The 27,291-nt window shown below is 43.9% G+C and overlaps 3 protein-coding genes across 4 annotated transcripts in view; 1 reads left to right on the forward strand and 2 right to left on the reverse strand.

Moving 5' to 3' along the window:
• Positions 1-27,291, forward strand: part of plppr2a (phospholipid phosphatase related 2a) — a 137,474-nt gene that overhangs the window by 26,066 nt on the left and 84,117 nt on the right. The gene's annotated exons all lie outside the window — the stretch shown is intronic.
• On the reverse strand, positions 3,479-12,466 carry nfil3-2 (nuclear factor, interleukin 3 regulated, member 2). The gene is made up of 2 exons (XM_076988735.1): positions 12,185-12,466; positions 3,479-6,574 (listed from the first exon to the last, which is right to left on the reverse strand). Exon 2 carries the CDS (start codon positions 5,889-5,891, stop codon positions 4,206-4,208), a length of 1,686 nt encoding a protein of 561 aa, XP_076844850.1. The 5' UTR covers positions 5,892-6,574; positions 12,185-12,466; the 3' UTR covers positions 3,479-4,205.
• nfil3-6 (nuclear factor, interleukin 3 regulated, member 6) lies at positions 15,258-19,275 on the reverse strand. Of its 2 annotated transcripts, none has more exons than XM_076988676.1 (2): positions 18,835-19,275; positions 15,258-17,741 (listed from the first exon to the last, which is right to left on the reverse strand). In XM_076988676.1, the coding sequence occupies exon 2, from the start codon at positions 17,638-17,640 to the stop codon at positions 16,459-16,461; it is 1,182 nt and encodes a 393-aa protein (XP_076844791.1). In that variant the 5' UTR covers positions 17,641-17,741; positions 18,835-19,275; the 3' UTR covers positions 15,258-16,458. The 2 variants fall into 2 exon arrangements, with proteins under 2 accessions (XP_076844791.1, XP_076844792.1); XM_076988677.1 differs by having other exon boundaries at positions 18,811-19,275.

The following is a 27,291-nucleotide window of genomic DNA, read 5'->3' on the forward strand; positions in this document are numbered from 1 at the left end:
TGGTGTGGGGCTGGGCTGGGCTGGGCTGGGGCTGGTGTGGGGCTGGGCTGGGCTGGGCTGGGCTGGGACGGGGTGCAGTCCTGTGCCGTGCACACAGCCTCTCTTTACACTTGTCTAGCTCAGCTTCCGCCTTTTCCCCTCTGATGCTGTCTGCCTCTCTACCCTCCAGAACCAGCCTGCTCCACTGACCTGCTACCCCAGGCTCGGAGGAGCCAGCCAGGGGACCAGAGAGTCCTGTTTCCCTTCTCCACGCTCCAGGCTCTCTAGCACAGAAGCCTCTTTTATGATGCGCAGCCTCTCCCTCCCTCTCCCTCCCTCTGCCCTATCCCTCGCTGGCTCTCTTCCGCACTGACCTACTTTTCCACTGACCTGTTTATTCAGGCTGCTGTGTGCTCCAGTGAGTGAGGGAGACGGAGAGAGAGAGACAGAAAAAGAGAGAGAGAGCGAGACAGCGAGAGGGCGGAAACGGGAAACGCAGCAGAATCCAGCAAGGGAGCACTGCGCTGTTGCCAAAACTGTCGTTTGGGAATGTCACCTTGCTGATGCCACACAGGCACCGTAGCACTGCCAGAGCTCGGGGTGCCATTAACTTAGGTGAACCAAGAGGGCGCGTCGTGTTTGTGCGTTTCTGTGGTGTGCAAGTAAAGCATTGATGTGTGGACTTCAAAGCCTCGATTTTTCTGTGCATGCAAAGTCTCTCACAACCATATATGCATGTGCACACACACTCGTGTCCTTGATGTTTTGAGCATGACCTCATTCTGGATGCAGTGAATAAAGGATTAGAGGAAAGCAGGCTATCCCAGTGGGAGATCTCTCTCTCTCTCTCTCTCTCTCTCTCTCTCTCTCTCTCTCTCTCTCTCTCTCTTCCAACCAAACTCGTTTTCACTCTGGCCTGACGTCAACTCTGCTTTGAGGCCCGTCTGTCCGTGGTTTAGCTCAGATTGTGTAATATTCCCTGTGGTGACATGTAATCCCGTCAGTGGTTTTCATTTTAAAAGCGTGCCGTCCTCTGAACTTCATTTCTCAGAGCTCCCAAACTTAGTTTGGAGTTTTACTACCCAGGTTCAGGCTTTGTAGCGGGATTTCTAATGAAAACAGAGCCTGCAGCTAAGCCCAGTTGTTTTAGAGAAGATCAAGCCAGTTGTGTAGCATGGTCATTTGGTCTCTGGTCCTAATGGATCTGATCGCTAACTGAGTGTTAGTATATGCACCACATTACTGTAAAGACATTAAGAAAGAACAATAGTGACTAAAACAGAGATATTAATTCAGACTTTTATGTTACAATGATATGTTTCATCATGTTCCCCTTTTTAGTGATGATTCATTGTTTGTCATGTTGTGATATGTGGTACTGCCTTTGGCTAGCTGGTATTAGAGAGTCACATTTGCCATTATAGGATACAGAGCTAGGAACGTGCATTCGAAGCTCTGTGGTAATTTCATGTTTTTCCTGTGCAAGTGCAAACAGTGCAATCTGTGTGTGTGAGTTTCAAGTGGCACTCCGGGTTTCAGTGCGATAGTGGGCTGGGTAAACTAGGGCAGTATTACATGGGTAAAGTTAGCATGCAGCAGGACCAGGACAATGTGTGTCAGTGTGTCAGTCTTCTCTAAACCGACTCAGGCCCACAGTTCCAGTGATCGGATCACAATCTGCCACTCGTTGCTCCGCCTGGACCGGAATGCAGCTCACAGCAGATTAACGACATTCCTGCATTCCAGTCTCACATAAGGGCACATTCCATTTTGTTTATGAGCAGGTTTGAAAGCTGTTCAAAACAATTTATACAAGTTGTAAAGAGTTGTAATAAATGCAACACAATCAATTGTTTGCTTATAGAAAATAAATGGAGCCTAGACCACATTTAACAAATGTGTAGTTTAGAAAAAAAAACCCAAAAAACCTACTTCAGAGGTTGTCAACACGTTATACACGTTAGTAAAATTTAGATGGATATGAACTTCTTAGTATTTACCAATCAAAATACATTTTTTTACTAATTTTGTCATCATGTTACTAATTCCTAATAAGAACAAGAAGTACTGGTATATAGCAGCACCACCCCTGAGAACGTTTACAATAGTTCTGCAAAATGTTTTACCCTTAATAACATTTTCTTGATAGGCCTGTTTGTTATTTCACTGAGGTAAGGAAGTGTGTGAGGTGTGGTGTCATTAAGATACTATTGCAAAAGTAAAGACAAATTGCAACAAAGATTCAGAAAAGCAACATGTTTTTTATTGACTTATTCCATTTTTTTTATTTTTTTAAATGCACCCATCCTTTTTTTTTATGAATATTAGTGTTTTTACATCACATATCCATTTCAAAACAGAACTAGTGGCAATAGTGCCACCCACACACAAGTCTTGCTTGAATCTTTATTTTTTCACTAAGCCATCAGCAAAAACACAAACATCACTGATTTAATACACTTTAAAGAACGCGGGGAGGTGGTTCGGGGGGGGGGGGGGGGGGGTGTATGGTGGTTCGGGGGGAAGGAGGTGGTGGGGGGGTTCGTGGGGGAGCAGGTGGGGGGGGGGGGGGGGTGAAGAGGAGGCTGCCAAGCACATAGCACAGTGAACAAGGGAAAAGGAAAACGTGACAACACAGTGCAAACATCAGACGTGATAGAGATCAAAAATAAAAAGAGCACAAAATACAGTGTTGTCCAGGGTAAGAGAAACTTTACATTTATACATAAGTGCCATATGTCAGACATGACATGATGATGACAAAGACAAAATAGAAGGGGTTCGTCATCTCTCTGTGAGACACTTCAGAACGAATATCAGATTCGTTGTCTTTGTCTTTTTAAATATTTTGGATTGTCTCATTTATTCACTATGATGCTCATTGTGAAAGTGATAAGGTTGTGGACAAAGGTGGCTGCCTGTCCAGTGAGACTGCAGCAGGTAGCTAGAGGGCTTTACTGGAGGGTTCGTGGGCTGGGGGAGTGATGGTTGCAGTCACCAGGTTCCTCATGAGGAGAGTAAGATACGCCACTCCCATAAACCAAGAGCTTGGGAGTGCTAGATAAAAAATAATCAATATATATATTTGGGTTATAGTAGTTAATGTTAAGATCGGTCTAATAAATAACTTAGAATTTTTTGCACATATCTAATTTTTGTATAATTGCATGGAAAAGCATTGTGTGTTCATTGACATGCTTTATAATAGGGGCCATAAGACAAACCTTATTGTAGGGGGATGGAGGTAAAACCCATGAACACTGAGGGAGAAGCTTTAGCTTGAACACAGTCCCTCCACAAGGACTATATTTGCACTGAAAAGATCTGTACTGTGTCTGTGACATTCAAAGTGATCTTAGTTTCTAAAAGATTTGGGGCATTTAGATTTTCTTAAAAAAAGGTAAGTTGAAAATAACAATAAAAAAATGAACAAAATATTAATTTTAAGTTGCATCTTAAACAGTAAACACGATACTATACAGTATGTGATGAAAAACCCATGAGCCATCCGTGAATCTTTTTTGCCCTTTTACAGTCTTTTTTTTTTTTTTACAATGTTTTTATTTTCTTCTCAAAATATATATTTTATATATAATATTTATATCACAGTAATATACAAGTGCTTAAAGAAGAGAAAGTGGTGTCTGGGGTTGTGAGTATGTGGGGAAATAGAGAAGCTAGTAAATAAGGTAGAGGTATGGAGTTTAAAGCCATTGTCTTTCTTTGGTCAAGGGAACATTCCCTTAATTCTCAGATGTTTGGTATGTTTTGTGGTGAACAGCCACCCTCTGATTTGGTGTGAATATGGACACAAACCATTAGGGGCACTTAAAGTTGTATATTTACAATTTGTAATTGTAGTTACAATACCTCACAAATGACTGATATTGCCATGTTTGGTGTTACAATGACATCATGTTATAATAAAGTGAGTATAGGAAAATGTGAAGTTACTTTTTTGTGTTCTCCCATTAAAAAAAAAGTGCTTCTGTATTCACATGCGAATACGCAGGAGTCTTTACAGTATAATACAATGAACCCAAAAGTTCGACCCTGCTTTGGAGGCTGACGTTGTCATGTTCACAACTCTGGTCCAAGGGCACACAAATGGGAGGAGGGAGGAGGTGAAGGATAATGCCGGTGAATAGTTGAAATAGTCAAGGCATTTGTGCAGCCCCACACACGGAGGGAATTGTCCACAATGAGTCCCATGGTGTCCCTCATTCTTAGTCGTTCCTCTTATTCCTGCTATTGCGTGCGCCATCTTTCTTCCCACAGTCCATCTGTCTCTCCTCTGCGGAGATGGGTTGCTTGCAGGGTGCCGTGGTTTGCTGGCCCTCTCTTTCTTTACCAGCCTGAAGCTGCTGGCTAGACTGGAGCAGGGCCAGATATGGGTGCTGAGGTAATGGCTGTGCGTACGTAGGTGGTGTGGTTGGGGATTCTTGAGTTGCTGCTCCACCGTTGCTCATGGCCCTGTGCTTGAGGCGCAGTTTGTGTGGTAGTGCGGTGCCTTTGACCTCCGCCTGGTTCTCCCTGCTTTGCGGGGAGGAGTTTGGACCTCCAACCAAAGGTGACTGCTGGCGGTAGCTGCCCGTGTCGGAACAGGATGAAGATGGACCCTCGTCATCAGTGGAGGCATCTTTGTCGGAGCTGCGGGGATCGCCGTCACTTGAGGAGTTGTCTTTTCCCGAGTGACCCTGATAGTACCCTTCGTTTCTGGGATCTCCTTCGTAGGTCAGCACTGGAGGCTCGTCGTCCTGTACGCTGGGAAAGGAGATGTTGAACATCTGTGCGTCATCAACCTCTTGTCTGTGGAGAAGATCTGGTACCGTAGCGTCAGCCTTTTGAGCTTCAAGAGCTACCCGTTGATGATGGGCCGTGTACGCTTGTCCCTCTGCAACTTCTCCATCTACGTACTCATACGGCGGAGAATCCAAGGTCTTTCTCTCAAGCTGTTCTGTCACCTCTGCAAGGCTTCCAGTGCTTCCTGTAGGCCCGTCTGTAGACTGGGGGAGGATTTGGGGCATGTTCTGCTGACCTGTTTCCTGAGGCCTTGATCCGTCCACAGGATATGAGACGCTTCTGGACCGATAGAGGATGACGCTTCTCTGAGCAGCCTGCAGTGGAGGTGCCACAGCACTGACTATGGTCTCCTGGTGCCGATGCTGCTGTTGGTGATTGTGATATGCTGAGGGAAAGCTGTGTTGATGATGCGGTGTGGGTAATTCCCGATGGATGTTGAACATGATCTGTGTGGTAGTGCCATTTGCGATTTCTGTCTCCAGTCCTGCCCCTTCCTGTTTGATGTCATAGATCATTGGTTCTGGGCTGTCACTGGAAGAGCCATCAGACATATCTGAGAGAGAACCCCGAGGGGAATATTTAACTAGCTGTGTATGTCCTTCTCCTAAGCCAGATTGTTCAGTCTCGGAAGAATCAGAGTTCATAATCACATGTGAACCACTGGAGTAGCCAGGGTAAAAATGACTAGAAGAAGAGCCTCCAGATGTTCCACTGACTGGTCCTCCAATCTGCTGGCTTTTCTCCATGTAGGAGGCTGCGGTGATGAGGCCAAACCGGAGCTTCAGCTGCAGGAGTTCTGTTTTCAGCCGTACGTTCTCGTCGTTCAGTGCAAGAACCCTGTTCTCGAGGACCATGTCGTTGAGTCGTCGTTTCTCCCGGGAGCGCTTGGCCGCCTCGTTGTTCTTACGCCGCTTCTCCCAGTAGGAGGCGTCCTTCTTCTCGTCTGAGATAAACTCACGCTTGCGGCGACAAGACATGTTTGGCTTGGATTTCACAAGCCGAACTGGGCGAGCGTCACCCTCGGGCGAAGGAAGGGTGTTGCTGTAGTCTGAGAAGGTTTCCAGGTCCTCTAGGGTTTTTGCTGGGATCGGTGAATTTAAGCTTTCCATTGTTCTTCAGAGGAATCCAATTTGGAATCTTGTTGCTACCACTTAAAAAACTGTTATTAACAGGAATATCGGGGATAGGGTTGTGGGGGAAAGGTGGTTATCAAATTGGCTGTAAGATTTCTCTCCTCTGAGGAGTCTTGAAAATGTCTGATTAGGTAGCTGGATCAGCAAAAGTCTTATGAGGTATTTTAACTCCAGGAGGGGTAAACCTCATTGATTTTGTTGATGTTCATACAATACAGTAATATTCTAGTTGTTTCAGGTGTCCAGGTTGGCTAAAAAGATCAAGTAGAGCTGAACTTCTGTGACGGTTTGCTGCATTTAACTGGTGTTTGAGGGCCTCACTGTGGGCAGTGGTCCGCCACTCCAGAGGGCTAAGCACACCAGTAACTTCAACACACTTCAAGTAGGACAAAGCCAGGCGGGGTGAGAAAAGGGCCAATAATTCTTTAAATCTGGAGAACGTGACAGTTAGCTCAGAGCCTCTTTGACACCTTCTCTTTATTTGTTTTCTGATGTGTTTTTTTTCCCACAAGGGCTGTGTCCAAGCTGTCAGAGATGTGACCCTGATGCTCCAGGCATATTGTAGGATGTGGGTCACTCAGTCTGCCTCAGCTTGTCAGTCTCGTGGGGAGAGGGGTGCAGTCTCTCTCTGAGCCTCCAGCTGGCTATTCGATAAAAGGCTGTGGGCACAAAGAAGAAAGCAGATACGTTAATCCCTTGAGAGCAGAAAAAGCACAGAATCTTCAAATACCCCTTGAAATCATTTATTTATTTTTTTTCTGAGCTTTTTTTATAGCTCTTCTATGTGCAGCTACAGTGTCAAAGGATTTAGGAAAGGAATGTTTTACTTTGTCCCTCTAAACTAAACCCTATTCTTATCAAGTCTGGCTTTAGCTGGATGGTCACCCATGGCAACGACTGAACAGTGTCTTGTTCTTGGTAACCACTGTCTGACCTGCTAGCCTTGCTATTGATCTCTGTCTGTGACCCATGACCTCTGCTCTCTGTCTATAGGTGGCTTGTTACAACATACAACTAGACAGAAGGTTCAGAAAATAATTTTTTACAAAGGGCTCAGTAACTAAGTTCCTATGTGCAACAACTATGCACCAGTTAAAAAGAAAGCTTGAGTTAACTATTTGTGTGACTCATCAACTGTTAATGCTTACAGCATAAATCACCCTTTGTGCAGAATTCCCCTGCAGCATCGAGAGCTATAATCATAACAACATGTCTGGCGAACATTAGCGATGAGCACAAGATTTGTTTGTACGTTGTGAAACCCTAGCCCGTATTACATCATTAAAGGTGAGGGAACCAGAGCAAAACGCAAGCGTAGCCCTTTTGAAACATTAACATGGATGTTACTGCTCCTTCGCTCGGGCTGCACAGATTGAATGGTCTGCTGAACAGATCTGGGATGTGGCCTTGTAATGCGTCTCGCAGGTGCTAGTGTGTAGAGTTCCTTTCGTAACTGGGTCAGGGGGCTAGATTTCAAAACAGCCGGGCTGAAAAATTCAACCAGACAAGGCGGAGTGTGGTTATTTACTTGGGGTAAACTGCTAAAGTGCTATCAGATGCTGATGAAGGCCAAGATATATTTGTTTAACAATGAAGAACAGGCAAGATCCACATTGACGAATGAGGTCAATGCAGATAAATGAAGGTCAGTTAAAGAGGCTAAGCAGGGCATGTTGCAGGCTGTATGGGGGTTGGGAGTTTACTATATAGGTCAAGTCTATGGTTGTGGGGTATGGGGTCCAGCATACCTAGGTAAGACACAACACTTGTCACATGGCCCCACCTGGCTAAGTCAAGGAACCTGACCGCCAACCAGTGATTTTGAACACTCCAGCAGTTACTTCACCAGCTTCTCATCCTATTTGTTATAAAACGGGCAAAATAACAGTGGGCTAAGCCTCCGTTTAAACAGTGCTTGTTTTTCGTGTCATGAATAAGCCAGAATGGTGCCAAACCTCTTTAGCTAGACAGGTTAAAGGCTTGGGACAGATGGAGTTTTGGTGATATTTAGGTGATGGGGTTCATGTGGGGTTCTTCATTTTGTATTGTGCAGTGGAGCTTCTGGATGGTTTGACTGAATAACGTTTGAAATTACCGAGAGAAGACGACACAATGTAGCACTTGAGTAGGGAATTAAACAATTTTTCTGAACTAGCCCTAAAATTAAATGTATCTCTCACTGAAATTAGACAATAACAGTTCATTCTCTGTCGCTTTTTAATTTTTCAACCTGAACTTTTTATATTTAGATTACTGCCATCAGCAGTACTGATGCAGTATAAATGATAAATTCAGAATGTATTTTTTATCTGTGCCATCATGCCATTTTGTACGGTTTCATAGAGGGTCCTGCTGGGGTGATATTAACATTCCTAGAACCTCTTATTACTGCGTGCACCGAGTGCCTAGAAGCTATTTTTAATTAGCTGAATTCTCTTAGACATCTGTGGCACCATTACAAATAAACACAGCAGTAAGTATCACTATCGCATCTAGGGAGACATTTGCAGTTATGGACGTCTTTTAAGAAACAGGAATGTGGAATAAAGAGATCAAAAGTGGATTTGTTTGACACTAATCGAAGCCTTTTCTGGTGTATGTCCCCAATTATCTTCACCAAACCATGGAAAAGGTTGAAAGGTTATAGCACAGGGGTTACAAAACGTCCTTTTTAGAGCTCAGAGGGAATGAAATACAGCTGCTCTCCCTCGCTGGCCCACTGACCCAGAAACCAGGCAGTGCGTGAGGCAATGCTGGCTTCTCTCCCTGTGCTCAAATATAGGTCAGGAGTGCTCCAGCAAGAGCTGAAGCCTGTGTGTGTGTGTGCGCATGCGTGTGCGTTGGGTGTGGGGGGTTTCAGAGATCTAGCTAAAAATGGAAAGATGTGGAAAAAAAGATTGGATGCAAAGAGGGGAGAAAGACCAGGACATAAATGGTTGATAGAGGATTCAATTCCAGGACAATACTAACAAAGAAACACCCATGGAACTGTAAGTGTGTTGACACATGAAATTGTGTGTATGTAACCACACACAGACACACAAACGTATATCAATTTTCATAACTTTTCTTTTTGTCCAATAAAGAATAATCAAGCAATAGTAACTAACACCAGAGCACAACTACATAAAACACTGCCATCTGAAAATTGTAGGAGACACCTGCACATTTAACTGGACATAAACATTGTGGTTGTCCGCTTACAGATAAACATCTAACCAATGATTCTCAAACAGTTAGGAATTTCAAGCAATGCAATCTGTAATATCGACAACACCGTTCAGATATTACAAATGGTATTAGCAAAACAGCGATCAAACAGGAAGAGACTCATGTCGCTGAAATAGACCAGGCTGATATTCCTCTCTACTGACCAATAGTACACTTTAATGGTACAGAAACCCAACAAAGTCTAATTCAAAGATCTTAGAACCTTACCCCATTCATTACTTTCTGTTTTACATTTTAATAATCTCAATTTGTATAATGATAATAAGAAGAAGAGGAATTTGAGATATTCACAGAAAATCCACCGTCATATTAATCACGAAAACTAAAACCACATCAAACGTGTCCGTAAATGTTTTTAACAGAAGGAAAGCAATGACATATATACGGTCATTATGTGAAACTAGAAAAAGTCTGAGGTTGGGCGAGGCATGGAAACTATAATTCAGCTCGAATGTTGCACGTGTTGGGGTTGTTTAAGCTATGGAACTAGCGAAGAGCGGCAGGGGTGTTGGGTTACAGCCCAGCTACTGACCCCTGGGCTCCGACCATGTTTGGCACGTGGGGCTTTCTTCTCTCTCTGAATTCCACGCTTGGCTTATCTTCCCAAGAAAACGGGTGGACAACTAGACCTTCTACACACACACACCACCTTCACTCGAATAAAAAAAGCAGTCTGACCCACTTCATGTGTTTTCATGTCACGTGCGCTCCCCTGACCTACAAAATTCGCTATTTAGTCTCGCCCTGTAAACCACAAAGGGCACAATATCACGCCCGTTACATTTTTACTCACATTTGGTGAGTAAATGAGAGAGTCTGGAACGAGCTTTGAGTGCAAGAGGTCAGTGAAGCCAAGTTCATCCCCGCCAAGGTCAAGTGGGGTCACGAAACGATTCGTTTGTTTTTCCCCTTATAATAAAAGATTTCACGTGCAAGTTTATTTTTTAAAGCCCCACGATTAAGACAATGATATAATTATGGTTGTTGCTGAGTATAATCGGTTTACATAAAAAATGTTTAATAAAACGTGATCGCCTTTGTTCGGGCTCATTTTTAGACTGTGGCAGCGAGCATTCATTTATGGCGGACTTTTATTCTGGTTTGGTGTGTTTGGCAGCACGTTACACCCTCTGACTAAATGACCTACATTTATAATGGGCGCACACACGCACACACGCTAACCTCGCGGTATCCTCTTCAGCCTGGTGCATCAGAAAACTCGGGATTTCCACCGATTACATCATTTTTACCCCCACCTAGGGCAATTAATTTATTCGGGGGATGAAATATTAATGCCATATTTAGTTTTGCAATACAAAAGCGTCATATTGCATAACCAGGTTGTTATTCATAGTGTAGCCACCCTCACTTCGCTGACGTAAGGACTTTGATTTGGGTTTGATAACCTGTCACGCCATCCTGCAACTTTAAAACGCCACACTTTCCTGTTTCTTTGTGTACACATTCAATAAAGTATTAAGGCCGACAGAATGAAACGGCAGTAGCCGCTACGCTGCTCACGTGAACGTCATCGGGACTACTCAGGGATTCATATATACGAAACCGATTAGATTCTGTAATATTTTCCAATATTTCCACTTCTATTCCATGCCCTTCGAGAAAATACAACGCTACAGCAGACCTGGCTGAAATAGGTTAGTTATTTTGGTCACAAAGCAGACAAAGCACTTAATTTGTCAAGTGACAAATTACTCTCATGATTATATATATAATGACAATGTTATTAAAATTGACTAACCAATAATCGCAATATAAAATTAAGTAAAGATAATGGCGTTGCCTATATAAACAATGCATTTCTTATTTTCTATTGTTCCTAATAAACTTTTAAATATATCACAGTGTTAGTGGGAGGAATCAGATTGTAAAAGTGGCGCTCAACCTGCAGGTAACCCAGACAGAACCGAGCAAGTCTTTACGCTCCGCACAGCACATGTATAGAGTTAACAAACTGAATTTACCCCTAATATTCATTCGTGTATTTATTATATGGTTGCGAAACACACATTTGCAGGCAACCGCGTCTTCTTTTTAGGACATCCACACTGAAGCGCAGTACAGTTAACTTAAATATCAGTCTAGCAGGGACTTAAGAATATTCATGTGCTTTGCAATAGTGTAATAGTCTTACAACCCTTTACAGTTCAAAGTTGTTCAAAGAGGCACCTACTCTGTGTAGCCTATTTCAAATATTTCAATAAATAGTTTCAATGAACAACCTCTCCCTTACAAGGAAGACAACAAGGAAGCATTTGGTTAGAAAGTGTCCGTCTACACAAAGAAAGAGTTAATGGGCAAACACAAACACCCACGTTAACCTTTACAGTTCGGCTCACACGTGACTCCTAGAAGCGTGTGGCCCAAATGGACCGTCTTCCTCCAACTAGCGCTTTCATTTGCAACCGTCTGAGCAGAATAAAAAAAACGCTTCGGATGCATTTCCCATATTAGTATCGAGAACAAAAACGATTTATTAATGGCGTCCCAGTCACGAAACTGTTTTCTAACAAGTAAATATACTCACATTACACACACACACTGTAAGTATAATAAACACCGAGCAGTATAGGGAATCTACGCGCACGTGCTGAATGACCCACTAACGCATCACTGGTGTAACCCAGTTTCTGGGCTGGTGCTGGTAGCGGCAGCCCCGCTGGGGAACATGCAGCCAGGGTGAACGCCTCGCCTTGACATTGAGAAAATGCACGCAGCGCAAGAACAGAATTTCTAATGAACGGCCGTAAGCAGATAGCATGAAACAAAAGCCCAGAAATAACTGCCCGTGTAACTGTGGCATACTCGTCTAACCCAACACAAGAAACACTTCCAACAGCATTATGTGGTGGGTTAGCTTTGGTAATGTTTCGATTATTTCCGACCTGGATATATACCAGGGTATCCGTCACTAACCGGCGTTTCAGTCAATGACTTCAGCTGACCGATCAGAATATTTACATAATTAAACAAAAACGGTATTTACTAAATAATGACATTGTATGTATAAACAAACCTACCATTTAGGATTCTGCAGCTATCCACATTAATCACCGCAGGTCGTCCGTTGGTTGCGGCTGTATTGTAGCCCTCACCGGTCTTGCAGAATTTGATAAGAAATTCAAAGTGGTCCACGCACAGTTGTAGGTCCGTGGTTGGTACTTGTATGCGGGCATGGATTCAGTGTCTGGTATTTTGGTTCCTCGTGTTGTTGAGGTGCTCCAGTGTCGCGTCCCTCCCTCGCTGACTGTCTCCAAATATATGTTAGTAGGTCACAGTTGCATAACTAGTTGCATAACTCTCTCTCTCTCTCTCTCTCTCTCTCTCTCTCTCTCTCTCTCATTCTATCCTCGAACCCTGTTGCAGCTTCAAGAGATGGGAGGGACTGGGCACCAAGCCAGACGTGCTCAGATGTAAGACGAACATAAACATGAAAAGGTTACTGGAGGGAGAGGGTGCGAAATCTCGAAACCTAGAAGAAAAAAAAACAGCCGACGAGACATTTTTAGAAATAACCCCTCAGCATACGATGTAAAAAGAGATGGTTTGGGAAAGACATGGGTAACGCACCATAGTTATAACGTTTGTTATATTGAAATAATATATAGAGCGTTATATACCATTATTTGGCCAAAAAGGGTGATCCATGTTGCTAACCAACCTCAGTTTGTTCTGGCACGACCCGTTCTCTGTGCTAAGTTCCTGTTTACCCATTGACTCGACTGCATTGCGTAACTGTCTCCTCAAATGTTAAGCTACAGGAGAATGGAAAAACACATGTAGCTAATAGCTTTGGTACAACATTGCATAATTCTTCAATGAGCAATGTTGTTGGAGGTTAGGCCAAACCGTAGCTTAATGTATAATGGATAGCCAAAATGAATCAAATCATTTATTTAATTGTCTAATAACGCTAATTTTGTTAACATGGGCTAAATATAAACGTGGACTTTTCTATGACAAATTATATAAAGTGCAACAAGGCCTTAATTACTCCGCTATGCCAGACACAAAATAATTAAATCTGTCCTAATGAAAAACCTTTACGTTGATGTGACTCACAAAGTTTTTGTACTCAAAATGAATAATAGGTAAAACGTAATGGATCACATCCAATACCACATAGCCAGTACCACCTCGCCACGAAGATTTCTGTGTTTTTATGGAATGGTTACTGCAACATGGTGAAGTTCATTGCCATTACAGTGCATGGCCGTATTATGTGCTTTCGTACAATTTAATCCTCTTAACCTTTCAGTTTGGGTAAAAAAAAATGATCATGGCACTTTGCATAGAAAAATGGTGCCTGGATGTTTTAACAGCAGTCACGTAACCCCATCTCCCCGCATCTTTCAGTTCTTTGTTTTGACTGATCTCTGCATCCTTTTGTTCGGTAACGGGAGTGATCATCGGGGTAGGCGCGGTCTTCAACGGGCCACCCCCCTTCTCCCTCCTTGGCCACGCCCACTCCCCCCCGTGTACCCCACCCGACCCCACCCTCTTTATCTTGTGAACGGTTCCCATGGCAACTGTGCACTGCCTGCCTAGCAACAGCCTCTGCCTCGTGCCGAATGGTAGCGGGGTAGGTGGAGCGGGGTACGGGGGCAGAAGGGGTGATGGGGGGGGCTCAGGACCGCGCGAGCTGGAGGGTATTGAGGCGTGAGGCTTCATTAAAACAAGCCCCTCTGGCTCAGGTTCACAGCCATTCACTGCCCGGCGCCCCAGGACGGCCTAATTTGCTCAGAGGCCAGAATATCCCTGAGATGGAGACAGCTAATAGATTGGTGTGGTATCTTAAGAGCGCCACTCACATGTCTTTGATGGGCGCTCATTTTGGAACGAGGCTCCTCCAGACCCCACGGGGGTTTTCGTTTTCTTCCACAGAAACACAAGAGTATTCATTGACTCGGGTCTTTGATTTTGTTATGTCTTAAACAAAATGTGTGCTTTTGATGAGAGAAGAGAGCTGGTAAGACGGGCTGTGATCTGCTGAATGGCTATTGAGATGTAGAGGGGGCCGTGACATTCACATTTGTTCTGTTTTCTAAACCTTCATGATTAATGGGCTTTCATTACAGCAGAAGTCAGCAGAACACACAAATGTCCTCTGCGGTTTTACAACAAAATTATAACTTCCATTTTTCATTTCCTTCAGTAATGAAGGACAGGTTACCATGTATTTGTGTGATATACATTTATGGTTAATTCTCTTGATGTATAACCCGATAATGAATAGACCCCACAAAAGATTTTAAGCTGTAATTGTTTACAGTATAAACAAAGGAGTCAAAAGCTCACATTAATGGACAAGGAAGTTTCATTGAGCTGCTGAAAAATGTCAGAAGTTGTCTTTATTAATATACGCATATTCATAAAATGGATGTAAACAAAATGGCGTTAAAATGATAAACCCTAAGCTCTGAATTATATCGTATCATTAACAAACTAAGCATAAATTAAATTCATGCTTATTTGCTGCCCTCTAGAGGATATCTATAATATTGCAAAATCATAAGGTCAGCAGATGTTATACCATCGGTATGTTTGGAATACCACGGAATTTTCATAATGTCCTCGGCTGATTCTCCACTTTTACTCATGTATGTATAGGCATTCTCAACTTTTACCGATGCGTAAAGATATAACCATGTAAAGCATGTAATGGATTTATGCAAGGAATTCACCTTTTTACGGCCACTGTTTTTATTCCTTATGTATGCTTTTGCTGCAGCGTTTTTCTGCTTGTCTGGAGTTCACATTTGCTTATATATCTTTATTCCAATGTCATAATTGTAAATAGTATTTGTTCATTATAAATTGCCTTACATGGAGTACCTACTCTAGAATTCCTGCGTAGCCAATATTTGATGATGCAACACAGTGATTGGCCCAAACCAGATAAAAATCAGCGAATGCAAAGCAGCTTTTTAATCTTGTTCAATTGCCTTTGTCTCGGCAAAGCACCAAACACTGCCATGACATCAGCAGTGCAGAGAGAGAGAGAGAGAGAGAGAGAGAGAGAGAGAGAGAGACTCCATTCTCGACTGTCTGACAGTGTGTATAAATGTTGGAAAATATAGCACAAAGCAAAACTATGTTGTTCAATATTTATTCACATATATATTCCCATATATAAAAATGTGAAGACACAATGTATAAACACAATGAGACACACACAAGGCATCACAAGTTCCACCAAAATACCAATTACAGTGTTTTTCTGGTATGTTACGTCTTTAACAATTATGGCAATAACAGGTTGCTATGGAGGAAAAACAAGCTGTTCTGTGGCATCGTGACGTTGTACAAACATGTACATTGCAACCACAATTACTTTGTTACAGTCGTACCATGTACATAACGTGACGTAAACACATATAATACAACCCTCTGGATTTTGCTCTGCCTGTTATTTCATAGCGTGAAGGAGACGCTTTTAAAATGGACAACCTAACACACTGGTCTCTCCTTCACATGCGCACAGCAGGTGTCCAGCACGTGGTCAGACAGCATCGGGACATTTACATATAAACGCAATCACCACCATCTCTGTGTTACCAACCCACAGGTCTGCGTGTTTACTGTTGGAGCTGCCACGCAGCAGAGCAACGGTGACTACAAATGGTTCAGTTGGGTCAGGTGCATAATGGCCAGAAGTGGAGCCCTCTTAAGTCTTAGTGAAACCTCGAGGTTCAGTCACAGACTACGAGCGACTCCTGGGCTCAGTCACAGTGCTTTGCCTCGGCGTCCAGGCAGGCTGTAATAGCCACACGCTCTTGGAGGAACTTCTGTTCTGTTGTCTTCACTGGGGCTGATGGTGAACGCTGCAGTGTCTTGGAGGTACTGAGCCTGGTCTGTGTTCCTAAGCTGCGGTGAGTTTGAATTCCAGTACGCAGAGAGGGCGGCGTCCATCCAGGTCCTCCCAGTCCTCCCAGTTCCTCCCAGTTCCTCCACCCCTCTCCTTCTCTTCTTGGTATGGAGCTAGAACGACAAAGTGACTAAGCAAGCAGAGTGACAGAGCTGTGGTAGGACACGTTTTGTTGTTGTTGTTGTTGTTGTTGTTGCTGGATTACTACTGGAGCTGCAGGAGGGAACCTGTTACACAAAACTGATGTTCAAACATGCCCGTTGGCTCTGAATTCAAAGTTGCTATAAGATTCCAGTGGCTGTTCCACCAGTCACCGCGCTCCCACTAGTGTGGGCCGTGTGGTTCGGTTCGGCTCTGATCACATCGAGCCCCCGGTGCTAAGTCAGTCCTGGAGCTCTGACCTCTCTGAAACGCCCCCGGTGCATTTCAGTTTATTTTGGAGAGTTGCTCAGAGAAGAGCTTCTTGAGCTGAGCCACCTCCTCGCTCAGAGAGCTGAGCTGGGACTTGAGCACGTTGTTTTCTGTGTGGCTACACACGTCACTAGGGCTTGGGGGGAGGTGACCGGCACTATAACCGGCAGCCGGGCCGCAGTGGTGATGAGCGCCCGTCCTCCGCGGTTCGGCCCCTTCCTTCTGTACACAGTGACTGGGCCCTTCGCCTGAGGGCGCATAGTTCCGGCAGCCGTCCCGTCCTGCGGCGGGCTGGGCCGGACTGCGTCTGCCGCTGGGGTATTCTGTGTCACCGCCGCCTGGACACTTGAAGCGCAGCTTGTGCGGAAGGCTCCTGACGCCTTCCACCGACTCCCCTCGGCTGAGGGCCACGGAGACGTGCCCCGCCGGTCCCAGCGGCCCCAGGGCGTCCGGCCCCGGGGAGGGGTGTCCCTCGTAAACCAGCTCGTCGGCCTGATGCGGAGAGAGCTTGCCGTGTTCGCTCAGTCGATCCTCGAAGAACACAGGGCTTCCCACACTGGAGCCCCCCGGAGTGGAGAATCCGGAGTCCTCCGAGGCGCTGCAGGCGTCCCTGGTGCCCGAGTGGGGCGCGGCCTGCGCGGGGCTCGGGTGCTGCGGCCCGGGGCAGGCGGCCCGAAGCCCGTCGGCCCGAAGCCCGTCGTCGCGTGGCAGGTAGTAATGCGAGCCCGCGGCCGGCGCCAGGGGGAGGATGGGCGCGTTGGACGGGTCCTTCACCAGGCCGAACCGGAACTTGAGCGCCAGCAGCTCGGCCCGTAGCCGGGCGTTCTCCTCCAGCAGGCCCAGCATGCGGTTCTCCAGCACCATGTCGTTCACGCGCCGCTTCTCACGCGAGCGCTTCGCCGCCTCGTTGTTCTTCTTGCGTTTGTCCCAGTAGCCCTCGTCTTTCTTCTCCTGCGGGATGAACTCGCGTTTGCGTCGCAGCACGCTGGCGCTCACGGACGCCTCCTTACGCTTCAGCGTGGACGGCCGGCCCAGCAGCGAGCGAGCCAGCAGGCTGCTGGACGTCATTATGGAGGCAGCCTCTTCTGTGAAGGACATGGTGCTGCCTGAGGGCTCCATGTCCTCCCCCAGTGCCCCTGTGGGCTCCAAAGGTGGCAGGACTACAGAACTTTGCTCATAAGGTCCCTCTTCAAACATCTCGCTTTTCAATGAAACCACTGTGCCTCGTTAGGATATTTTTGGGTCCTGTTGGGGAATTTAGGTCAGCGTCAACCTTGTTGGAATAGCAACAGCCCCACCTAGTGGTAAAGAGGAGAAATAAAAAAATAACTTTAGTTACGTAATATCCGTCACAACACAATGTTACGCAACTCCCAGTACATCTTTCCAGTAAAGCAGAGTGCATTTATGTTCATAGCCATATCTAAAAGACGGTGTTATTTCTGCTTGAAGGCAAGCATCAGCCATTTTTTTTATAGCGTTTCACTTGTTATTTATTTCAGGCTTATCTTTTAAAATATATGGATAATGTTTTTCATTAAGAAAGATTTGTTTGATAGTTATTTACGATTCAATGTGGGCGCAAATGCATCTTAAAGGTCGAATGCATGACGTTAATGCTGTCTGGATCATAAATGTTTCCTCAGGAATCTGCAGCTGACCTAATTCAGTCAGAACATTTATGTTGGTCGGAACGTTTAATCTTTCCTGACCTAATGAATTATTTTATTCAAGGAATATTCGCAAGTACGCAATATTAAAGACGCGCCCCAAAAATATACACACTCAATATGCGTCACCTGATTAAATTAATCGATGCAAGGTGTTATTCGTCAGATTTACTTACTTTAACGTCTTTATTTTTAGCCCAAACCGTCCATTTTCCGTTATTACTATTATTATTCTATTTTAACTTTGGGCTACCAACAGAACATAAGACGCAAAACTCCTAAATGAAAAGAAAATGTCTTTATATTGTCCTTGTTAAGACGCCTTTCAACATCCTCAAATGAAACACTGACTGCGGACTCTTGCCGTAATCGCTACACATTATCTGTTCTTGCGTAATTCTTTAACCTGTTAACGGTAAAACATATCTACACATATCTACACATATCCGCGGTACTGCTGGGTTTATATCATCATTATATCATCAACATCAATATTCTTCACTACGACGACTAGACAACTGACAAACATGTATCTAAAAACAAATGTGTGAAATATTGCGTAAGGAGTATTTAATGTGTGTAGAAGTTTTCAAAGAGCCACAAACCAACTACAAAACTTTTTGTGAAACCTAAATATGAAAAACAACAAAAAGCTCCGTATTCAGAGTGTGTGTGTGTGTGTGTGTGTGTCCGTTACCGTTAAAATGAGAGTAATTCCTACCCAAAAGCTTCAGGTAAAGTCTCGGATGAACCAGTTCGCCCCGGTAAAGGTCCGAGCAGCTTGTTTTCTGCGTTACAGTAAACCAAACGTTGTCCAGTCGGAACCGTCACCAATATGATCGGTCCACACGTCACTTTCATAGTTCGTCTCTGCTGCACTCGAACCACCGCAGCCCCTATTTGTATGGTTCCCGGTGGAGTTCAGGCGAGGACGTCCACTAACCCTGTCTGAACCACATGGTTCCGTCTGAGGACACCTAACCCAGCCGCCTACCTCAGCGCTCGGAACCTCCCCGTCTGTAGCTCGCTGTAGATCTCTGTCTCCCGTTTCTACTTCGCTACAGTTTCTACGGAATAATCTTATCGAAATAATGAAGTAATATTGCTCAATCTCCCCCTCCTCTCTTCCTCTTCTCGTCCTCGGGCACCACCATCCAGTGGGTTCGGCTATTTTTAGAAACTTGTTTCACAGATCCGGTGACGCGATGTACATCACATTTGTAATATATTTTGTAATATGTTACCCAATGATACAACATAGCTGTTAAAACGCTTCAGACTTACTATATATGAACACATTTACTGACTAGACACATTTAAAGGATGAAAATAAAACTAATAATTTATTTTATAAAATAATGTTTACTAAGTTTGGGTCCTATCGTCTACATGGGGGGTCAGTACATCCGCTCTGGCCCCTTTAGAGACCCGTTCGGAGGAGGATGCTGGTATGACTAATGTACTTTAAATGCTTTTCGGAAGACATACCAGTTCTGCGTACCGCCCTACGTGCCCGCTTCATAACGCAAATGTGTTAACTTGTTAAATGCAAATGCGTGAAAGTGCTAGCTTGTTAAATGCGGTCCTCACTGACCTACGAGATGCGACACAGAACTCCTCATAAAACATTGTAGTGAAGCACTCGCACACCTGAAACTATAGGTAGCCTATATATGTAGTATGTTCCTGCATTCATACAAACAAAGCCTCTCTGAAATCCTGTTGGAAATAACTTGAAATAGACTTTTACAAAAAATGCATTAGCATTTTACAGAGAAATAGTTTTCTTCTTTACAATATGAGGATGGAGGATGATTTTAGGGAAAAATCCCCCTCAAAACCCCACCAAATAAATTTTTCTCAAAATATGTATTCAAATAATGCCCCATGACCCCAAATGCCCCCCTCCCCTCTTGTTTCCATGCCAACTAATGCACCTGCTTCCTCGAAACACTGTGTCTGTTTGCTAATATTTTAGGGAAGCTACTTAGGCAGCTGGCCTGCGTGTTTGCACTTCTCCTTATTTCTTATCACTTTCTAGTTTTTGGTCAACGCAATTTGACCGGTGCTCATATTGTCTGGTGGTCTCTGCGTTGCAGTTTACTACCTGTGACACAGTGGCACTTGCAATACCTATTTCTTGAATATTGCTCTGTGAACAGAAAATACAGAAACATGTCATGGCTGAATGACAGGGAAATGCAGGTCTTGCTGAGTGTGTCTACAATGCTTTATATCTCTTTATAATTCTTTATAAAAGCATGTGAAAGGGCCTGTATATTCTTTGCTGGAAACATGAGCTTCATATTTAAGAGCACTCAAACACAATACAGAGCAAAAAGCTTTTATACATGTTTTTGTGCCTCTTATCAAGATAACTTGGCTCCTGTAAAAGCTCCCTTAACTGCCTTCAGTGGGTTTTATGCTTGGAGCCCTTTAGGTAATCGAGTGTGCTGTTCTGTGGACTGCATGGCCAGCATAAATAACAGTAACTTTACCTTACTTAACCTAACCTGTCCACATGCGTGAGCAGGAAGCACTAACCTTTGGCTTAACAGGTGATACCACCTGATTTATTTTACAATCTTATTTCATAAGTCACCTGTCGGGTTTCCTCATCATGGCACATCGTGGCGAGCTGTTCAGTGTAACATAACAAAGAGCTTAGGTTATCAAATAACAGCTCATCTCTTCAAGTGATAGCTGATATTATGCTGTACAGCATTCTGGAGGCTGTATTTGTGCAGTGTCGGAGTAGGAATTTTGTTATTGGCATCTGGCTGCAGACCTCACACTCCCAATTAGGAAGGCTGATCCAGGATCAGATTCCCTCGTGCAGCAGCGCTTCTCCTGTAAGACACTATGGAAATACGCATGGTTGTTTTTGTTATATAATGTATTTATCAGTCGGCGTCTCTCCTGTGCCCTGTCCTTTTGTGCCCTGATCATGGACTGATTTCAGAGGAGCTTTTATGCGTGTGTGTGTGTATGTGTGTGTGTGTGTGTGTGTGTGTGTGTGTGTGTGTGTGTGTGTGTGTGTGTGCGCGCACCAGCCTCATTCGACTGTCTCTAATGCATTAACCGCACTGTGGCCAATAGCAGGCAGCGTAAACAGGAGAGCGGGCGTCACTAGGCATCATGTGCTTACTTAATCACTGTAATCTCATTTAAAGTTGCTAATAAGGATATGCCAACATGCAAGTACCCACGTACCCATATGTTAAAGATATGCTGCTAAGAAGAGGACGTGGTGGATGCTTTAGACCTCCTTACTAGAAAATAAGCAAAAAGATTTTCACCAAAATGTCTGAGTTTCATGCTGAGTTACTCCAAAAAAACACTTTGTCCACATTGTTTTTTCTCACAGAAACTCACTTAGCTCTGTGTTTGCATTGAACAGCTTCTTGGCCTAAAGCTTTGGTAGAGGAGGGAGATTAGTGTGTCCTGCCCTGCCCTCTAATGTGAGTTTACTAGGTCATATGAGGAAAACATTTGTTTGGCGATTCTCCCCCACCACACAAAGTCACGTGAGCGTGTGCCCTGTATGTCCACGTGTGCGCCCAGCCTCTCTGGATCAGGTGCTCATTCTGCACCAGACTGTTGTCACTTAAACAAACTGTATATGTTTCAGTACATATCATTTGCACATAGAGAATCAGAGTTAGGGATAAACAGCTTCTGAACTGCACCGAATGAGTAATCACCAGCACCCTGAAGTTGTTTTTTGCGTCACTGCACTGTAAATAGCGCGTGGGAGTCGTGCGGTTTCATCAGTCATTACATTTCTGGCGAATAAAAATAAGAAAAATTAAAAATATCACGAAATCCACCACCCATGTTTTTTTTTCTTGCCCACTTTAATTTGTAAAAATAAAATCCTTTAAACAAGTTTAACTGGACATTTTGAGGGGGCGTGTGCAGATTGATTGGCTGTAATTATAGGGGGCAGTGGCTGTATGCTTTTATAGCATTCTCCATGGTGTTTGAGACATATATCTTTGGCTATAAATAGAATATGAGTCACTTAGGATAACTTGTGTTCAGCTTGCATAACAGCACCCTTAGTTCTTTTACACACACACACACACACACACACACACACACACACACACACCATACTTAATCAATTCTAAAATGTGTATTTAATTGTGAATTTTACGCAAACCTAGTATTTGCATTCTGTTAGACCTCGTTCAAACACACTTCATGGACATGTTTAACAATCATAAAACATCCTATTCTTGGCTCATTGGTTATGTCCATTTTCTCCACCCACCCCTCACGCAGTCCAAACAAACATTGCTCCTGTCAACAAACCCTCCTTTATTGTCTGTAAAATGACTCCTGATAAGTGTGGATGCACGAGGGCAATTAAAAAAACTGTTTGCAGCTGTTGGGAACAGAAGACTTAGGACACCTCTTCCTTCCTCATCTTTCTATTCCTGGATCCTAAAATACGTCGACACGTTGCTACGGCAACCGCTGCCAGTTGCTAGGGGGGTGGAGTATTATGAAATAATCATAAACAACTCAAAAGGAGACATCGATATTACCATATATGTGTTTGAGATGCATTTTTTGATTTTTTTTATTTGAAGGCCACTAGTGTTGCGAGCTGGAGCTGTTGCAGTAGGAACAGAATAATAAATGTGTACTGCATGTAAATGACAAACTTGGTGTGGTGTTCTTTGTGAAATCACAGTGGAAATCCATTTAGACTTATTTAACCATATATGGATCTGATTAATGTTCTCGTGTCCACACGCAGCAGTCTGTGATGACACAGACAAACCCTGATCTGATTATGGTAGAGCAGGGCATGATTAGAGTATTTCAGTGACGTGAAGCTCACTCATCATCCAGTGGGACAGCAGTCTAAGTGTGTGTGAGTGAGAGAGAATTAAAACATCAATACATCTATGAGGGAGAAATGAAAGAGAGAGAGAGAGGGAGAGAAACAAATGGGACAGAAAGAAAAGAGTTTATACGCAGTGTGCCTGGGGTTACATAACTCCAGCTGTGTAAGTTGCGTAATCGGTGCGATTGATAGAGCGGCTGCTCTAGTCCGAACATGCACGGCATTCACTGTGCTGTGTGCTCCTTTCTGCTGTAACTGGAGCATCCATTTGTGTGTCCCTCAGCTTGGGCTTTTAAAACAAGAGTCCGGTTATTTTCAGAGTAAGATTTCTCAAGCTGAAGCTTTAAAATATTATTAAGAGAGATAAGAAAACATATTTCATATAGGAACCATGTATGTGTATGTATACGTGTGCATGTAAGATGGTGTGTATCTGAGTTATGTTTGATTAGAGTTTAGAGCATTCTGATATATACATGGTCATTGAGGCAGGTCAGTGTAGGCCGTCTCAGGCAGGTTCATTTTGGCAGTGTGTTTGTAAAAGCTGTGTGTAAAGACTATAATTACTGCTTCTGGCAGGCAAAATGTGTGTTTACAACTTTTTATAAATGCTTGTATTGGATGTAGCATTTTGGAAATCAGAGCTGAACGCTTTCTCAAAAACTCATGGCCATCAGATAAACTGTGAATCTGTTTTTAGCAGTCAGCCAACCAACACCAAACTCTGGTGAAAGAAATCTGCTGGAATTCCCCAAGTCTCTGTTAATATTGAATTACCCAAATGTATCAGTCCACAATATGCTCCACGCATTGGCTACTATGTTATAGTCCTAACATCAGACTGCTTTGAACTCTATTGTAAATACATATGCCGTGCATTATCTGAAAAGAACAATGATGGGAATAGGGAGCATTGATAGATAGATAGATAGATAGATAGATAGATAGATAGATCTATCAGATTGATTGATTGACTATACATGATGTGGTAGTAATTCTATTGAACAGAATTAAGCATATTTATCTTCCCTAAGCAGTGATCCCTTGTCTCTCTGTTCTCAGAAACCACAGGGAACAGTCTGTTCTTTTTCAGAACCTCAAAGTGCTGATTTTATCTCCGTCCATCATTCTGTCTCAGCAGCTGATGGAGAGAAGGACAAAAGGAGACGGAGCGGGACAGTTAGTGCAAGACCCGGACAGAGGGTAGTGCAAGACCCGGACAGAGGGTAGTGCAAGACCCGGACAGAGGGTAGTGCAAGACCCGGACAGAGGGTAGTGCAAGACCCGGACAGAGGGTTTGGTTTTCCTTAAATGCTCCAACACTGGTGCAGAATGAAGGGCGGATAAATGAAGGGCGGATAAAGGGAGGGCGGATAAAGGGAGGGCGGATGAAGGGAGGGCGGATAAATGAAGGGCGGATAAATGAAGGGCGGATAAATGAAGGGCGGATAAATGAAGGGCGGATGAAGGGAGGGCGGATGAAGGGAGGGCGGATGAAGGGCGGACGGATGAAGGGAGGATGAATGAAGGGCGGATAAATTAAGGGAGGATGGATGAAGGGTGTGCTGAGGTTTTTGGAACTCTACCACTCAAGTCATCAAAACAAATCAAAGTGCTCTGAGCTGCGCACTAATTGGAAGGCGTTTAGAAGAATCTAGGGCAATTGAAATAGGGTTGCAGGTTTGTCTGGCTCTTATTAGAAGAGCGCTGTCTGCTTCAGACAGTTTTAGACCAATGGAAACTGCACTGAGGGGGCCAATTTGTGTGGTCCTTGCATCCCTCTGGCTGGGCCACGCCCCCTTGAGGAGAAGCTGACCTGTCTGTCCTGAGTCTGCCCAGTGGAACGGCAGCGCAGACATCCATGTCTTCACACCGCAAACAGAACCAGCCATTTCACCAGCACAGAGACCCAACTCTTACAGGCTCATACACTGGTGTGCGTGAGTGAGTGTGGGTTTGGGCAGACCAGAACAACGGCAGACCAGAACGTCCTTCCCTGTGATATTTGTCAATCTGAATGTGCACATCTGGTGGATCAAATTACAGACATGTTAAATTTCCAAGCAATTCCCATGAAATAAATATAAGTCACCGCCCTGTGGGAATTTATGAACATTTATGAATGCTCACACTTTGTATTACCAAACAGGGGAATTGTTGGGACTTTGAATCCTGAACCCGAAAGCCCTCAGCACTCGGCCAATTCACAGCACATGTTCTGATAGGCCAGTAATAGTCTCGGAAGGCTCCCTGTTCACAGAGGCAGACGTACACCCAGACTCCTCTCTTCTCTCATGTCTGAGATGTGAATTTGCAGAATACTAGTTGTGATAATTTTATCAGCAATTTTATCTCATTACTCCCATCCTCATAGCTAACACATCCTGTGCTGTTCTCATAATGAACTGCGATTAAGTTAGAATGTAATAAATATAGATTTTTGCCCCTCTGTTTTTTTTCTCATAAAGCCTTGAACAAAGTGTGGCATTTAAGTTTTGGATTGGGACAGTTTGTTTTTTAATGTGATAGTCAGTGAAGGCTTTTCATAAGACATGATCTTTGCATTTTACTTAAACTAGACAAACTATACAATGAATAACAAATATTGAAAACTGAATATACTGTATATCGTCCTGGCACAGAAAGAGTGTAAGTTGAATATATAGCAAACCCTGTGCAGTGGCAGAAAATACAGCTGTGTTTAAAGGCAGCTGGGTTTGTGCTGGCATCCCAGAGAGACAGCAGGGTGTACATAACGGCTTTGGTCTGAGCGAGTTCCTTGGGGCTGTGATCTCCTGGGCTCACGGCAGTACAGCTGCACTCTGGCTTGGAGCCGTATCACAGTCACTCTGGATCACTCCACCAGTTGGTCGTGGAAACAGACGTGGAAACAGACAAAATGTGTTTTGGCTGTGTGAGTGGGAGGAGGAGTGAGATGACGGAGATGAGGGAGGAGAAATGAGAGAGAGGGAGGAGAAATGAGAGAGGAGAGGGAGGGAGAGATGAGGGAGATGAAAGAGGGGAGGGGTGTAATGAGGACACTACCTGGAGGTCACATGAGGGTTGTTTACATGGTTCATCATCTCTGCTGATACACTAAGGCACGCTGTATAATCAGATGCTGCATGTTTAGATATTCATTAGACGGATGCTTGTATTTAGTCCTGTGCTTGTCTGAGAGGTCTCGCTCTCCGTTCAGAGAAAGGGGAAATCCTTTCAAGATCAGAATTTTAACATAGCCTATAAAAGTTGTATAGGACAATAACAAAAAACGACAGTCATTTCCTGTGTGCTGACAAAATAAACATGGCATACAATTCTTGGCGTAGCACAGAGCAGCTCTTCCCTGCGGTGGCCCTGTGAGAACAGCACTGAACACCATGTGCTCCAGGAGGTCAGTGCTTGTTTACTCCATCACAGGGTGAACTTCCACCCAGTAGCCCAGCCAGGACTCACTCATGGCTCCTGCAGACTGGTGTCTTAGTGCAAAATGTCTGAACATACAGAAAATGACAGTCCAAAGAGATTTATTACACATGCATGAGTTTCTAGTAGTGTTTTCTGCATACACCAGTGACCACCACCTGTGTGTATGTTTATATGTGTATATGAACCAATAACCAGTGACCACCACCTGTGTGTATGTTTATATGTGTATATGAACCAATAACCAGTGACCACCACCTGTGTGTATGTTTATATGTGTATATGAACCAATAACCAGTGACCACCACCTGTGTGTATGTTTATATGTGTATATGAACCAATAACCAGTGACCACCACCTATTGTATATGTTTATATGTGCATATGAACCAATAACCAGTGACCACCACCTGTTGTGTATGTTTATATGTGTAGGCTATATGAACCAATAACCAGTGACCAAAACCTGTGTGTATGTTTATGTTTATATGTGTATATGAACCAATAACCAGTGACCAGTGTATATACGAATCCATAGCCAGTGACCTCCTCATGTACATATGTGTATACAAACCGATCATCACCACCACCTATGTGTATGTCAATGTGCATGTAAGTACCTGGGTCTGCAATGCATGCTGTAAACTGGATGAGAGACTCTTTGACATATATTTGACATATATTTGCCCCTTTATGACCACATATTGTCTCCTCTCTCAGTACTTTCACAACACCACCCTGTGTTTTTATTATTTTACCCAAGTATGCATACATGATTATGGATGTTATATAAGCTATAACTCCGAGGGAGGCATTTTTGCTTCATAGCTACACCAGTCTCTGGACACGCATGTTTTTTTAGCTTTAAAATTCCCAATGGCTGTAGAACTACAAG

Source organism: Brachyhypopomus gauderio, unplaced genomic scaffold (genome assembly GCF_052324685.1).
Source record: "Brachyhypopomus gauderio isolate BG-103 unplaced genomic scaffold, BGAUD_0.2 sc63, whole genome shotgun sequence".
NCBI lineage: Eukaryota > Metazoa > Chordata > Actinopteri > Gymnotiformes > Hypopomidae > Brachyhypopomus > Brachyhypopomus gauderio.

Coding starts and splice junctions, on each gene's coding strand:
- nfil3-2 (XM_076988735.1), bottom strand. CDS start 5,891: ATGGAAAGCTTAAATTCACCGATCCCAGCAAAAACCCTAGAGGACCTG.
- nfil3-6 (XM_076988676.1), bottom strand. CDS start 17,640: ATGTTTGAAGAGGGACCTTATGAGCAAAGTTCTGTAGTCCTGCCACCT.